This window comes from Hyla sarda, chromosome 6 (genome assembly GCF_029499605.1).
Source record: "Hyla sarda isolate aHylSar1 chromosome 6, aHylSar1.hap1, whole genome shotgun sequence".
Classification (NCBI taxonomy): Eukaryota; Metazoa; Chordata; class Amphibia; order Anura; family Hylidae; genus Hyla; species Hyla sarda.
This window is the reverse complement of record NC_079194.1, coordinates 133,895,264-133,911,455: the sequence shown is the minus strand read 5'-3', so window position 1 is coordinate 133,911,455 and position 16,192 is coordinate 133,895,264. Positions and strand designations below refer to the sequence as shown.

General features: G+C 44.9%; 1 protein-coding gene across 1 annotated transcript; it reads right to left on the bottom strand.

The window, feature by feature from the left end:
• Positions 1 to 966: 966 nt before the first annotated feature.
• Positions 967 to 12,794, bottom strand: BRK1 (BRICK1 subunit of SCAR/WAVE actin nucleating complex). The gene is made up of 3 exons (XM_056525057.1): positions 12,537 to 12,794; positions 9,859 to 9,941; positions 967 to 1,257 (listed from the first exon to the last, which is right to left on the bottom strand). The coding sequence occupies exons 1-3, from the start codon at positions 12,652 to 12,654 to the stop codon at positions 1,231 to 1,233; spliced, it is 228 nt and encodes a 75-aa protein (XP_056381032.1). The 5' UTR covers positions 12,655 to 12,794; the 3' UTR covers positions 967 to 1,230.
• Positions 12,795 to 16,192: the final 3,398 nt, after the last annotated feature.

The following is a 16,192-nucleotide window of genomic DNA, read 5'->3' as shown; positions in this document are numbered from 1 at the left end:
GGAGTTTTGCATCATCTGGAGGGCCACAGTTTGAGACCACTATGAGCTACATGTTCACCTCAGGACCCCTCCCCCCAGCTCTGTTCATCCTGTGCCGCCTCATAGTTCCATTGGATTCCATTCATAAAAGAACTGACAGTACAATAGGACATCGGATGCACCTACATTATACAGTGGTCCCTCAAGTTACAATATTAATTGGTTCCAGGACAACCATTGTATGTTGAGACCATAACTCTATGGAAACCTGGTAATTGGTTCTAAAGGCCCAAAATGTCATCCAAAAATAGGATAAAGTGAGGATTAAAGAAAGATAAGTAGATAAATAATATAGATAAAGCAAATCCTTACATGTAATAGTAAGAAAGATCTGCTGGGAGCTGTAATCACTGTCTGTCAGTGTTTCCCAAGCAGGGAGCCCCCAGCGGTTGCAAAACTACAACTCCCAGCATGCCCGGACAGCCAAAGGCTGTCCGGGCATGCTGGGAGTTGTAGTTTTGCAACAGCTGGGGGCACCCTGCTTGGGAAACACTGGTCTATGTAGAGGACAGGAGCTTCTTCAGGGTCCTGTACAGTACACAAACTGTCCTAAAAAAGTAACATGGAGTCTCCCTCACCTGGTGACCAAAGGAGCAGCTAACCCTGGTACAGGTAAAGTGTACAGAACATGTAATACTTCCCTGTACTGTAGGGGGTGCTACCAGACACCAGTCAGTGCATGCACTTCAGTAATACAGGTGTTTTACCAGTGAATGCCCATTCTGATTGGTCAATTCTTCCAGCTATTGATATGTTTTGCAGATCTGGACTGTCCGTAGTATTGTATGTTGAGTCTGGTTTCAACTTACAATGGTCCAGAAAAGACCATTGTATGTTGAGGCCATTGTAAGTTGAGGGATCACTGTATAACCCCTAAGGGCACTAAAGGCTGTAGTAGGCACTTACCCTCAAAGACAGGACAGTAACTTGATTGGTTCAATTTATTTTAACACAGTTTAAAAGGTACAGACACACTGATACAAAAGAGAAAAATAATTGGGAAACCACCCCGCTTCTTGCACGTCCCATCATCCAGACGAGGAATTGTGCATCACGTGGCTTTTGCCGACCAATAAAGTTCCATGGAGGAATGATCAAGGTGATGCCGCAGTGTTATCAGATGAAGGGGGGAGGAGTTCATAGCGAATATTTGTATATAAAATATTTGAATGACAGGCGGGGGAGGGGCCTCTATGTCAGCGTTTCTCCTTTGGTGACCTATTAACAAAAAAAAAAAAAAAAAAAAAGTGTGAGAACATGCGGGGGCAGCGATACACAACAGACGTAAGAGGAGATTCATTAGACAAGAAGCACAGAGGACACTGCCAATCTAAAGCATGGCGCATGCAGATGACCCGGCAGCCACAGAAGATCAGCACAGCAGGTATCATACACACAAATACTCATCACTATGTAAATACCTTATTGTATCTTGGAAGGACCTGTTCATCCTGAGCTTCCTGGTTCATGAACTGAATGCCAGAAGTACAGTAAAGACTAACACACAGAGGAATGGGAATGAGGGAGGTAAATGTAACTGCGTAACAGAACAGACTTATGTCTGTCAGGGGCTTTAGAAAGCAAACAGCATCTCGTGGAGAAGAGCAAGAGGATTCAAAGATGGCTGCTTAGAATAAAACCGTATAGAAACAAGCAACTTCAGAGGTTTTCAGCGGCGCTGTACAGGACTTCATACACAGGGGCCAGCAGTAGGTGTTAAAACCTTTACGCATTATAGCATGCGCAGTGAAACGCGGACTGCTGGCTCCTGCCTTATCGGCACGGTGTAGGAAGTCTGCACCATGGAGTGCCTCTGTTTTTCATTTTAGAATAAAACTGTGGAATGTCGCCACCACAGCTGTAACTTTAGGCCCAGATTTATCAAACTGTGTAAGTGATTTTTCCACAACAACCAATCACAGCTCAGCTTTCACTTTACCAGAGCTCGTTAGCTGAGCTGTGATTGGTTGCTGGGGAAAAATCTCTCTCATGCAGTTTGATAAATCTGGGCCATAGGGTTTTCCCATTCATGATGTTTTTGTTTAAACATGACAACATCTGATGAATGGTAATGAAGACTGCAGGAGAGTCAACCTCCAACAATATTCTGGTTTTAAAGGGGTACTCCGGTGGAAAACTGATGCCAGAAAGTTAAATACTTTGTAAATTACTACTATAAAAAAAAAAAAAAAAATATCTTAATCCTTCCAGTACTTCTGAGTGGCTGTATATTACAAAGAAGTTCTTTTCTTTTTGGATTTCTTTTCTCTTGTCCACAGTGCTCTCTGCTGACACCTTTAGGAACTGTCCAGAGCAGCATATGTTTGCTATGGGGATTTTCTCCTACGTTGGACAGTTCCTGACATGGAACGAGGTGGCAGCAGAGAGCACTGCTGTCAGAAAGAAAAGAAATTCAAAAATAAATTTCCTCTGAAGTATACAGCTGCTGATAAGTACTGGAAGGATTAAGATTTTTTTAATAGAAATAATTTACAAATCTGTTTAACTTTGTGGCATCAGTTTATTTAAAAAAAATAAAAAAATAAGTTTTCCACCGGAGTATCTCTTTAAATTTCCCAACAGTGTTGCGAGTAGTCGGATGAGGCATCGTCCGTCTATGATCCAGTGGACTCGCCATCTGATGTTCAATTTAGTGGTCGACAGGCATGTCACTGAGATCCCATATAACATTCTGGTGGGTCCAATCTATTGGACCAGTGTCACGTTTTCCCTCCCTGATGAGGGTCCCTCTGCTAGTGACATCCCTTCACTTCCTATAGTGAGACCCTTAGAAATGTATATCTACTTCTGCCACACCTTTATTTTACTGCTCCATCTTTATTGCTTTTATACATATCTATTATTCTCTAATGTTTTTCTTTACCTGTGTGATATCAAGATGAACTACAGGATCAGACTATACAGGACTGTTTGGAGTCTGTGACCATGAAAGCACTGTGGGGGAGATTTATCAAAACCCGTCCAGAGGAAAAGTTGCTGAGTTGCCCATAGGAACCAATCAGATCACTTCTTTCATTTCTCAAAGGCCTTTTCACAAATAAAAGAAGCTATATGATTGGTTGCTATGGGCAACTGGTCAACTTTTCCTCTGGACGGGTTTTGATAAATCTCCCCCATTGGTCTTGAGTAGTTATCTTTTGCGTATACCTCTCCTTACAGCATAGCCTAACTTTATTTTATTTTTTTATGCATTGGATCACTAATAAGACATGTATAATAAAAAGGCATAAAGAGCAATGTTAAGGTTAGAGAATTTTATTAAAATTACCTCACACAAGCCAATGTCTCTACACCCACAGGCCAAGCGCTCCACTCCCCAGGCACAAATGATAGAAATGCAAATCCCTTTTAACCTTTCACACCACAACTATACGGTTCAGCCTCTCTGAACTATTCACAGAACTTATTTTCATTCATCATTCAGGATTGTCACCAAGTTGCTGCTTACAGATCTTATGGCTTTAAAAGGGGTACTCCACTGGAAAACTTTTTTTAATCCACTGGTGCCAGAAAGTTAAGCAGATTTGTAAATGACTTCTATTTAAAAAATCTTAATCCTTTCAATACTTATTAGCTGCTGTATGCTCCACAGGAAGTTCTTTTCTTTTTGAATTCCTTTTCTGTCTGACCACATTGCTCTCTTCTGACACCTCTGTCCATTTTAGGAACTGTCCAGAGCAGGATAGGTTTGCTATGGGGATTTGTCAGCAGAGAGCACTGTGGTCAGACAGAAAGGAAATTCAAAAAGAAAAGAACTTGCTGTGGAGCATAAAGCAGCTGATAAGTATTGGAAGGATTAAGATTTTTAAATAGAAGTAATAAACAAATCTTGAGAAAAAGAAAAAAAGTGTACTTTCAGCTCACCATTTGACAGAATATAAAGGGAGAAGATGTCCATTTGCAGGGAGCACAGGAAACAAGAGCCAAGCCATATCCTTGGTCTATACAATCCAATACGAAAAGACAGGGGTTCCAGCTCCACCAAAAAAAAAAAAAAAAATTTTTAAAAATAGGTAACTTTAATTCATATCTTATTGAAAAAAATTATGAAAGGAAAACACACAAAAAAAGTGCTTTAGTGAGTTAAAAACCCACATCCGACGTGTTTCAAACAAATGTTCTTAAAGGACATGTCCTTTTCTTATTGTATCCGTTCCGGGCTGCAAAAAAAATTAAAGAAAATAAGCTCTTACCTGCCTACGCTCCCCCTGGTGCTCCGGTACAGGTGTTCGGTCCCCGGGCTGTATTTTTCTTACTTCCTGTTAGCCCGGCACGTCACACGGAGCTTCAGCCTATCACCGGCCGAGGCGGGACATCGCTGCAGCCGGTGATAGGCTGAAGCTCCGTGTGACGTGCCGGGCTAACAGGAAGTAAGAAGAATACAGTCCGGCGACTGAACACCTGTACCGGAGCACCGGGGGAGTGTAGGCCGGTAAGAGAAAGCTTTTTTTTTTTTGCAGCCCGGAACGGATACAAGAAGAAAAGTGAGCACCGGACATCTCTTTTAACCATGGCATATGGGCTGCTCACTAAGAGGAGTTTTTAACTCACTAGAGCACTTTTTTGTTATGTGTTTTCCTTTCATCATTTTGTTTAATATATGAATTAACTTTTTGGTGGAGCTTGAACCCCTGTCTTTTCGTATTGAATTTACAAATCTGTTTAACTTTCTGGCACCAGTTTATTTGAAGAAAAAAAAAAAAGGAAAAAGAAAAAAAAGGGGTACTCCACTGCCCCAGCATTCAGAACATTTCGTTTCGAACACTGGGTGGGGACTGCGAGGGTCATGACGTCACGCCCACGCAATGCAAGTCCATGGGAGGGGGCGTGGCGGCACGAGCGGCATGGCTGTGACGTCACGACGCCCGCATCCAGCGTTTGGAACAAAATGTTCTGAACGCTTGGGCTGTGGAGTACCCCTTTAATTCTATGATCATCAATACTTGATAACTGGGCTGAGCTACACACTAGGACATAATCTGCTAAATAGCAACATGGAATACAGATCTGGCAACAGCAGCTTGCTGGTGGTCACCTATAGTAAAGAATTGTAAAAAACAGTGAAATAAGGTTATGAGGACAGGTCACACACATGCTGGGTCATCTCTTAATACTAAGCAGTGACAAATACAAAATGATAAAAAGATCTGTTAACAGGAGTCTATGGATAGTTTCCAGGCAATAAATGATAAAACAGCAAAAGGAGGAAATAAAGATATTCTAAGAAAGCCCTATAGAGTTAGTATTAATGTAAGGATACCTAATACACAGCAGCTTGCAGATTTCTCACATAGTAAAATATAAAACGGCAAGAAAAAGATAAGTATTTTATCCATCGGTCTGCAAAACGAATGCAAAAGACAGTCAAGAAACTCCTATATCGATGTGGAAGTGATGACCCCTGGGATGGCAGGGTGGAGACACTGACATATTGATAAGGAAAGAGGTCCCCATTATGGGTTGTAACTAAAGATGAGCGAACTTACAGTAAATTCGATTCGTCACGAACTTCTCGGCTCGGCAGTTGATGACTTATCCTGCATAAATTAGTTCAGCTTTCAGGTGCTCCCGTGGGCTGGAAAAGGTGGATACAGTCTTGGAGACTCTTTCCTAGGACTGTATCCACCTTTTCCAGCCCACGGGAACACCGGAAAGCTGAACTCATTTACGCAGGATAAGTCATCAACTGCCGAGCCGAGAAGTTCGTGACGAATCGAATTTACTGTAAGCTCGCTCATCTCTAGTTGTAACTGAATAATTGTGTTTGGCGTGTATACATTCTACCCTCCCTAAACCAAGTTCTGTAATCTTATACCACTTCCTCTTCAGTCACCAACGCCCCCATAGAAGCTCCTGTTATAGCAGGTCTGCTAGGATCGACTGATTCAGCACTGACCCCCCCCCCCCCCCATGATATAGACCAGGGGTCTCAAACTGGTGGCCCTCCAGATGTTGCAAAACTTCAACTCCCAGCATGCCCGGACAGCCGTTGGCTGTCCGGGCATGCTGGGAGTTGAAGTTTTGCAACATCTGGAGGGCCACCAGTTTGAGACCCCTGATGTAGACTAAATAAAGACTAGGGATGGGGGAAGTAGGGTGCACTATTCCCATCAATGATATCACATAAAGGGTTCATATTAAACAAGGAACTTAAGTCCAACACAACAGAACGAGCAAAAAGAGTCCAAACTGAAAGCAAACAGCTTAGTAAAAGCAGCGAGGATGGAGAGAAGGACGTGACCATGCAGGGGCAGCAGGGGGCAGATGTTCATGCAGCACAACAGTTATTCTGCAGGTCACCACCATTCCAGAGGGCGGCAGAAAGTCAAAATAAAGAACAAAAAGAAAAAATAAATGTGAGAGTCAGAGCAACAGCCGAATGCTACAATATGTCCATATAACGCAGCGCACGCAGTTAGATTCTGCACAGTATAAATCGCCAGGGCACATCCCTTTGGGGATTCTAAAGTCTCACACCCCGCATTAAAGGGGTAGTCTTAAGTAAAAAAATAAAAATAAAAAAAAAGATTTGAAATCCACTGGTGCCAGAAAGTTAAACAAATTCGTAAATTGTGTCTTTAAAAATCTTAATCCTTAAAAGGGTATTCCGGTGGAAAAAAAATTTTTTTATGAACTGGTGCCATAAAGGTAAACAGATTTGTAAATTGCTTCTATTAAAAAAAATCTTTACCATTCCAGTACTTATTAGCAGCTGTATGCTACAGAGAAAATACTTTTCTTTTGGAATTTCTTTTTTTTTGTGTTGTCCACAGTGCTCTCTGCTGACACCTGATGCCCGTATCAGGAACTGTCCAGAGCAGGAGAAAATCCCCATAGCAAACCTATGCTGCTCTGAGGTGTCAGCAGAGAGCACTGTGGACAAGACAAAAAAGAAAGTCAAAAAGAAGAATTTCCTCTGTAGCATACAGCTGCTAATAAGTACTGAAAGGATTAAGATTTTTAAATAGAAGTCATTTACAAATCTGTTTAACTTTCTGGCATCAGTTCATTAAAAAAAAAAAAAAAAAAAAAAATAAAGTACCTCTTTAACCCCTTAAGGACTCAGCCCATTTTGGCCTTAAGGACAATTTAATTTTTATGTTTTCATTTTTTCCTCCTCGCCTTCTAAAAATCATAACTCTTTTATATTTTCATCCACAGACTAGTATGAGGGCTTGTTTTTTGCGCGACCAGTTGTCCTTTGTAATGACATCACTCATTATATCATAAAATGTATGGCGCAACCAAAAAACACTATTTTTGTGGGGAAATTAAAAAGAAAAACGCAATTTTGCTAATTTTGGAAGGTTTCGTTTTCACGCAGTACAATTTATGGTAAAAATGACATGTGTTCTTTATTCTGAGGGTCAATACGATTAAAATGATACCCATTATTACATACTTTTCTATTATTGTTGTGCTTAAAAAAAAAATCACAAACTTTTTAACCAAATTAGTACGTTTATAATCCCTTTATTTTGATGACCTCTAACTTTTTTATTTTTCCGTATAAGCGGCGGTATGGGAGCTCATTTTTTGCGCCGTGATCTGTACTTTTTTTTGATACCACATTTGCATATAAAAAACGTAATACATTTTTTATAATCTTTTTTTAATAAAATGTATTAAAAAAGTAGCAATTTTGGACTTTTTTTTCTTCCACGCCGTTCACCGTACGGGATCATTAACATTTTATTTTAATAGTTCGGACATTTACGCACGCGGCGATACCAAATATGTCTATAAAATTTATTTTTTACGCTTTTTGGGGGTAAAATAGCAAAAAAACTGACGTTTTACTTTATTGGGGGAGGGGATTTTTCACTTTTTTTTACTTTTACATTTTTTTTTTTACACTTGAATAGTCCCCATAGGGGACTATTCATAGCAATACCATGATTGCTAATACTGATCTGTTCTATGTATAGGACATAGAACAGATCAGTGTTATCGGTCATCTTCTGTTCTGGTCTGCTCGATCTCAGACCAGAGCAGAAGACGCCGGGAGCCGGAAGGTGAAGGGACCTCCGTGCGGCGTTCTGAATGATCGGATCCCCGCAGCAGCGCTGCGGGCGATCCGATCATTCATTCAAATCACGCACTGCCGCAGATGTCGGGATCTGTATTGATCCCGGCACCTGAGGGGTTAATGGCGGACACCCACAAGATCGCGGGCATCGGCCATTGCCGGCGGGTCCCTGGCTGCAATCAGCAGCCGGGATCAGCCGCGCATGACACGGGCATCGCTCCGATGCCCGCGGTTATGCACAGGACGTAAATGTACGTCCTGGTGCGTTAAGTACCACCTCACCAGGACGTACATTTACGTCCTGCGTCCTTAAGGGGTTAAACAGAGGAAGTGGAGTTCTTTTCTGCCTGACCACAGTTCTCTCTGCTGACACCTGTGTCAGGAACTGTCCGGAGTAGGAGCAAATTCCCATAGTAAACCTATATGCTGCTCTGGACAGTTCCTGACACAGACAGAGGTGTCAGCAGAATGCACTGTGGTCAGACTGGAAAGAACTACACAACTTCCTCTGGAGCATACAGCAGCTAAGTACCTGAAGGCTTAAGATTTTTAAATAGAAGTAATTTACAAATCTGTTTAACTTTCTGGCACCAGTTGATTTGAAACCATTTATTTCCTCCGAAGTACCCCTATAACCTCAAAGACAAACTAAAACCTGCAGTCCAGGATGTGACAGACAGGGGTCGCTGAGGGAGGGTGGGGGGCAGAAGAGTAACTTTAGAGGTCTGTCATGTTGCCTGGCTCCATTTACAGGACCTTAATGATCTGTGTATAGGGTGTGTCATATCCCATTGATTCTAAGAAGAGGAGCTCCCTATAAACAGATACCCTTGCTCATACATAGGGTTATCCAAATGATAACATTTTCTTTAAAATGGCCCCAAACACATTAAAACAACCCATACTCACCTGCCCAATCCAGTGTTGATCCCCTGTACAAGCTTCGGTCAGCTAGTCCAGTGTTTTCTTGAGAAGTAGACAACACATGACCACTGGAGCCAATCATTACATCTCGTAATCCTGGCATCAGTGCCCAGTGATGTGCACCATGACGCCGGCAAATTACTGATCTGGCTGCAGCGCTCACTTGTCCGCTTCTCCAAAAACACCAGGCTTGTACACGGGATCAGCTCTGGATCAGACAGGGGAGAATGGATTGTTTGGGGCCATTTTTAACTTGGCTAATCCCTTTCTAGTGGTGGCAAGGGGAAGAACAAATGGGATAAATTTATGAAAAAGAAAAGAAAAACAATTTCTTTGTTGCTGATAACAACCAATCACAGCACAGTATTCATTGAGCAGATTATGACATGAAGGCTGAACTGCAATTGGTTGCTATGGGCAAAGTCTTTTTTTTTTGTTCTTTTGGGACAATTTGGGAAAGATTTATGACATTTTCTAAAGGAGTGAGAGTGTCCTCTCTGATGGGAATTGGGGAGCAGTCACCCCTGATACAAGGATCGGTAGGGTCCTAGCAGTCAGAGATTGATGCCCAAACCCATGATGATATGGATATTCAGATCACTGGGGCAGATTTATCAAGGGGTCTCTGTTTCCCATAGCAACCACTTTCTCACAGAAGAAGGAATGAAAGCTGGTCTGTAACTGGATGATAGGGGCAATAGAGACACTCCCCTAAATCTCCCCGCTAACACACCGGCCGCTGCGGTCACACTGACACCATGCGTCTCGTACATGCAGAGCGAACCCAGGGAGCGCTGTGATGGGGCCGAGGGCAGATGCATTACAGAGAACAGGACAGGACATACCCTCGCTTCTATGTACTCGATCCGTCTCTCCAACGCCGTCAGCTTCTCGTTTAATGTCGCCAGGCGTGAGCGGCAAGACATGTCTACAAAGGGCAGGAGAAGGGGTTAAACATGAGAAACTGCAGGGACATCTGTTTACAAGAGGCGTCCTCTCCCCGTCTACACGTGACCTGCATATAAGAGGCGTCCTCTCCCCGTGTACACGTGACCTGCATATAAGAGGCGTCCTCTCCCCGTCTACACGTGACCTGCATATAAGAGGCGTCCTCTCCCCGTCTACACGTGACCTGCATATAAGAGGCGTCCTCTCCCCGTCTACACGTGACCTGCATATAAGAGGCTTCCCCTCCCCGTCTACACGTGGCCTGCATATAAGAGGCGTCCTCTCCCCGTCTACACGTGGCCTGCATATAAGAGGCGTCCTCTCCCCGTCTACACGTGATCTGCATATAAGAGGCGTCCTCTCGTGTATGTGATCTGCATAAGAGGCGTCCTCTCCCCGTGTGTATGTGACCTGCATATAAGAGGCGTCCTCTCCCCGTCTACACGTGACCTGCATATAAGAGGCGTCCCCTCCCCGTCTACACGTGACCTGCATATAAGAGGCGTCCTCTCCCCGTCTACACGTGACCTGCATATAAGAGGCGTCCTCTCCCCGTCTACACGTGACCTGCATATAAGAGGCGTCCTCTCGTGTATGTGACCTGCATATAAGAGGCGTCCTCTCCCCATCTACACGTGACCTGCATATAAGAGGCGTCCTCTCCCCATCTACACGTGACCTGCATATAAGAGGCGTCCTCTCCCCGTCTACACGTGACCTGCATATAAGAGGCGTCCTCTCCCCGTCTACACGTGACCTGCATATAAGAGGCGTCCTCTCCCCGTCTACACGTGACCTGCATATAAGAGGCGTCCTCTCCCCGTCTACACGTGACCTGCATATAAGAGGCGTCCTCTCCCCGTCTACACGTGACCTGCATATAAGAGGCATCCTCTCCCCGTCTACACGTGACCTGCATATAAGAGGCGTCCTCTCCCCGTCTACACGTGACCTGCATTTAAGAGGCGTCCTCTCGTGTATGTGATCTGCATATAAGAGGCGTCCTCTCGTGTATGTGATCTGCAAATAAGAGGCGTCCTCTCGTGTATGTGATCTGCATATAAGAGGCGTCCTCTCGTGTATGTGATCTGTATATAAGAGGCGTCCTCTCGTGTATGTGATCTGTATATAAGAGGCGTCCTCTCGTGTATGTGATCTGTATATAAGAGGCGTCCTCTCGTGTATGTGATCTGCATATAAGAGGCGTCCTCTCGTGTATGTGATCTGCATATAAGAGGCGTCCTCTCGTGTATGTGATCTGCATATAAGAGGCGTCCTCTCGTGTATGTGATCTGCATATAAGAGGCGTCCTCTCGTGTATGTGATCTGTATATAAGAGGCGTCCTCTCGTGTATGTGATCTGTATATAAGTGGCGTCCTCTCGTGTATGTGATCTGTATATAAGTGGCGTCCTCTCGTGTATGTGATCTGTATATAAGAGGCGTCCTCTCGTGTATGTGATCTGTATATAAGTGGCGTCCTCTCGTGTATGTGATCTGTATATAAGGAGTCCTCCCAGATGTGATCTCTGTATATGTGGATTCCTTTCCTGTAGGTGATCTGTATATAAAAGGTGTCCTCCCCGGTATATGACCTGTATATAAGAGGCGTCCTCCCAGATATGTGATCTGTATATAAGAGGCGTCCTCCCAGATATGTGATCTGTATATAAGAGGCGTCCTCCCAGATATGTGATCTGTATATAAGAGGCGTCCTCCCAGATATGTGATCTGTATATAAGAGGCGTCCTCCCAGATATGTGATCTGTATATAAGAGGCGTCCTCCCAGATATGTGATCTGTATATAAGTGGCGTCCTCTCGTGTATATGATCTGTATATAAGTGGCATCCTCCCAGATATGTGATCTGTATATAAGTGGTTTCCTCTCGTGTATGTGATCTGTATATAAGGAGTCCTCCCAGATATGTGATCTGTATATAAGAGGCGTCCTCCCAGATATGTGATCTGTATATAAGAGGCGTCCTCCCAGATATGTGATCTGTATATAAGGAGTCCTCCCAGATATGTGATCTGTATATAAGAGGCGTCCTCCCAGATATGTGATCTGTATATAAGGAGTCCTCCCAGATATGTGATCTGTATATAAGAGGCGTCCTCCCAGATATGTGATCTGTATATAAGGAGTCCTCCCAGATATGTGATCTGTATATAAGGAGTCCTCCCAGATATGTGATCTGTATATAAGTGGTGTCCTCCCAGATATGTGATCTGTATATAAGTGGTGTCCTCCCAGATATGTGATCTGTATATAAGGAGTCCTCCCAGATATGTGATCTGTATATAAGTGGTGTCCTCTCGTGTATGTGATCTGTATATAAGGAGTCCTCCCAGATATGTGATCTCTGTATATGTGGATTCCTTTCCTGTATTTGATCTGTATAAGGTGTCCTCCCCGGTATATGACCTGTATATAAAAGGTGTCCTCCCCTGTATGTGATATGTATATAAGAGGCGTCCTCTCCGTATATAGAACCACTGACTACATAAGGGGGACACCTTGTACATAACATCAGCATTATTTGACCCACCCAACCCACAAGTCGCGATATTTACCAAACGAGTTAAGGAAGTCGGCGATCTTCTTGATGCTGCTGGTGATCACCTCGATGTACTCCCGGTTGGCCCAGTCTTGGTGGATCTCCCTTTGCACCGGGTCCTCCTGGCTGGCCATCTTTCCTTTTCCTCCGTGATCTGCGGGGGAGCCACAGCGCCACCTGTAGGACAAGCCAACACCATTCCCGTCACATCCGAGGTTACGGCGGCCATCTTAGTGTCTGGCAAAGCTGATTATGCACAGCTGGGCTCCATAGTAGTAATAGGCCCCGTAACCATGTTTTTACTACAGGCTCCCATTTTAGTGTTTGGCAGATTGTCTGATACAGTAGAGGCTGGCAAAGCTCTGGAGTACGAGAGTCGAACATGAATTACGTACGGGGGCTCAGAGAGTCCAAAATACCTCTGACCGCGCCCACGTATGAAAGAGGAAGAAGTGTCAGAACTGATGAAATAAAATGTCTGCAACCTCAGCTGATGGGCTGTAGCACAATGTGGCTTTCTGAAAGGCTATAACACACGTTGGGTTTGATACACTGGCTCAGCAGACAGTATCACAGCAGGCTTAGATACAATACAGCTATTCAGCAGAGTATCACAAGTTAAGCTTAGATAAGTTGGCTCAGCAGACCATATCACATTAGGCCATGTTCACAAAAGTGTATTTCAAGGGTCTAATGGCCTGACTCGTATTACTGCGCTATGGCTGTGTTCACATATAGCACTTCCACAGGGATCAGGTTTTTGTGAAAAAATCACTCAGGAAAAAATATACCATTTGTCTTCAGTGTCTTTCACGACAGTATCCTTTGGAGTCTAGGGGTGGAGTACCCCTTTAACCCCCTCTGTGCCCACTGTCAAACCCAGGTGGGGATAACGTATGCCAGCAGGCATGGTAGTGCGCTCTAAGGTGGATTTTCAAGAAGCCCCATAGACTTGTATGGGACTTCCAGCAAATCCACTGGTAAAATTCCGTCGGGAAATTCCGGGTGCGACCATCGCTGACTGAAATCAGTCGATGCTATGACCGTGCGGCTGTTGCTGTCCTGAAAGACAGCAATGTCAGTTGCCTGGATTCTACCAAAACCTTGAGCAAGTTCAATGTTCTCGCAGAATTTTTATATATCGGAATTTACTCACGGAAATTCTTCAGTGTGAATGGGTAAATGGAAAACCCATTTACCTGCATTCTACCCACAGGCAGCGGCATGACAGTTGGCATGGAGGTGGTAAACAAGGGTAGGTGGACTGGCTAAGCCTGTTGGCTTTCGCAGTGCTGGGGAGCGCCCTTTGGGCACTTGATCATTATTTACATATTAAAAAAGGCTTTTATCTTTGCTAAAAAGATATATTAACCTCTTAAGGATGCAGGGACCCAGGGCTAATAGCGTGCGGCACCGATCGTTGTGCAGCGCACTATTAACCCTTTAGACGCGGCGATCAAAGTTGATTGCCACATCTAAAGTTGAAAAAATTGCATCCCGGCAGCTCAGTCGGGCTGCTTGGGACCACCCCGGTGAAATCGCGATGTTCCGATCAGCTAGGACACGAGCAGAGGGTCTGTTACCTTCCTCCGGCGTGTCTGATCGGCGATTGACTTCTCCATGCCTGAGATCTAGGCAGAAGTCAAGCACCGATAACACTGATCATCGGCATATATTTCTATGCTGATGAACAGTGTTAGGAATCAGTGTAATGCATAATATAGCCACTAGAGGGGGCTATAACATAGCAAGTTGGAAAAAAAAAGTTGCAAATGATGAATTAACCCCTTCCCTCATAAAAGTAAGACTCACCCCTTTTCCCCATTTAAAAAGAAAACTGTGCAAATAAAAATAAACATATATATTATTAACGTGTGCAAAAACTATAAAAATATATTGTTAATTAAACCGCACGGTCAATGGCGTACACGCAAAAAAATTCCAAAGTCCAAAATAGTGTATTTTTCATCACTTTTTATAGCACAAAAAATGAATAAAAAACGATCAAAAAGTCCAATCAAAATAAAAGGGGTACTGATAAAAACTTCAGATCACAGCGCAAAAAATGAGCCCTGATACTGGCCCGTACGCGGAATTTTTTTTTTTATAGGGGTCAGAAGATAACAACTTTAAGCAGCCTAAGGCTGCATTCACATCTCGTTTTGTACATACGGGCGCCGGATCCGGCTGGGGGAGGGGCAAACCGGGCGCTCCCATACCCCAGCCGGATCAGCCTGTGACTCCATTTACTTTAATGAGCCGACCGGAGTCAAACGGTGACTCCGGTCAGCTCAGTTTTGACCCGTATGCGGTTTTGGACCGGACCTAAAACGTAGCAGCCTTAGACAATCATAGCCCATCTCACACTGAACTGCTCTGGGCTATGTGTAGCAGAGTGAGGGAGGAAGTTCTCCCCTGTTTGGCTTCAGATTATGTCACACTTGCTGGATAATGCCCCTTTCATGTCTGTGAATATGACTGAGACTCTGCAGAAAATACAGAGCAATATCAAGGTAGAACACAAAAAAAATTATAAAAAAATAAAGACAGGGGGTGGTTTATCTCGGCATTAGAAAGTGAACTGTATTAGAAAGTGATCCCTGCATCAGAAAGTGAACTTCGAATTAGAAAGTGGACTCAGTATTTGGAAGTGGACCCTGCTGTTACGCCGAGCGCTCCGGGTCCCCGCTCCTCCCCGGAGCGCTCGCTACACTTTCGCTCCCGCAGCGCCCCGGTCAGATCCACTGACCGGGTGCGCTGCGATACCGCCTCCAGCCGGGATGCGATTCGCGATACGGGTGGCGCCCGCTCGCGATGCGCACCCCGGCTCCCGTACCTGACTCGCTCTCCGTCGGTCCTGTCCCGGCGCGCGCGGCCCCGCTCCCTAGGGCGCGCGCGCCGGGTCTCTGCGATTTAAAGGGCCACTGCGCCGCTGATTGGCGCAGTGGTTCTAATCAGTGTGTTCACCTGTGCACTCCCTATGTATACCTCACTTCCCCTGCACTCCCTCGCCGGATCTTGTTGCCATTGTGCCAGTGAAAGCGTTCCCTTGTATGTTCCTAGCCTGTGTTCCAGACCTCCTGCCGTTGCCCCTGACTACGATCCTTGCTGCCTGCCCCGACCTTCTGCTACGTCCGACCTTGCTTCTGTCTACTCCCTTGTACCGCGCCTATCTTCAGCAGTCAGAGAGGTTGAGCCGTTGCTAGTGGATACGACCTGGTCACTACCGCCGCAGCAAGTCCATCCCGCTTTGCGGCGGGCTCTGGTGAACACCAGTAGTGACTTAGAACCGGTCCACTAGCACGGTCCACGCCAATCCCTCTCTGGCACAGAGGATCCACCTCCTGCCAGCCGGCATCGTGACAGTAGATCCGGCCATGGATCCCGCTGAAGTTCCTCTGCCAGTTGTCGCCGACCTCACCACGGTGGTCGCCCAGCAGTCACAACAGATAGCGCAACAAGGCCACCAGCTGTCTCAACTGACCGTGATGCTACAGCAGCTACTACCTCAGCTTCAGCAATCATCTCCTCCGCCAGCTCCTGCACCTCCTCCGCAGCGAGTGGCCGCCTCAGGCCTACGACTATCCTTGCCGGATAAATTTGATGGGGACTCTAAGTTTTGCCGTGGCTTTCTTTCACAATGTTCCCTGCACTTGGAGATGATGTCGGATC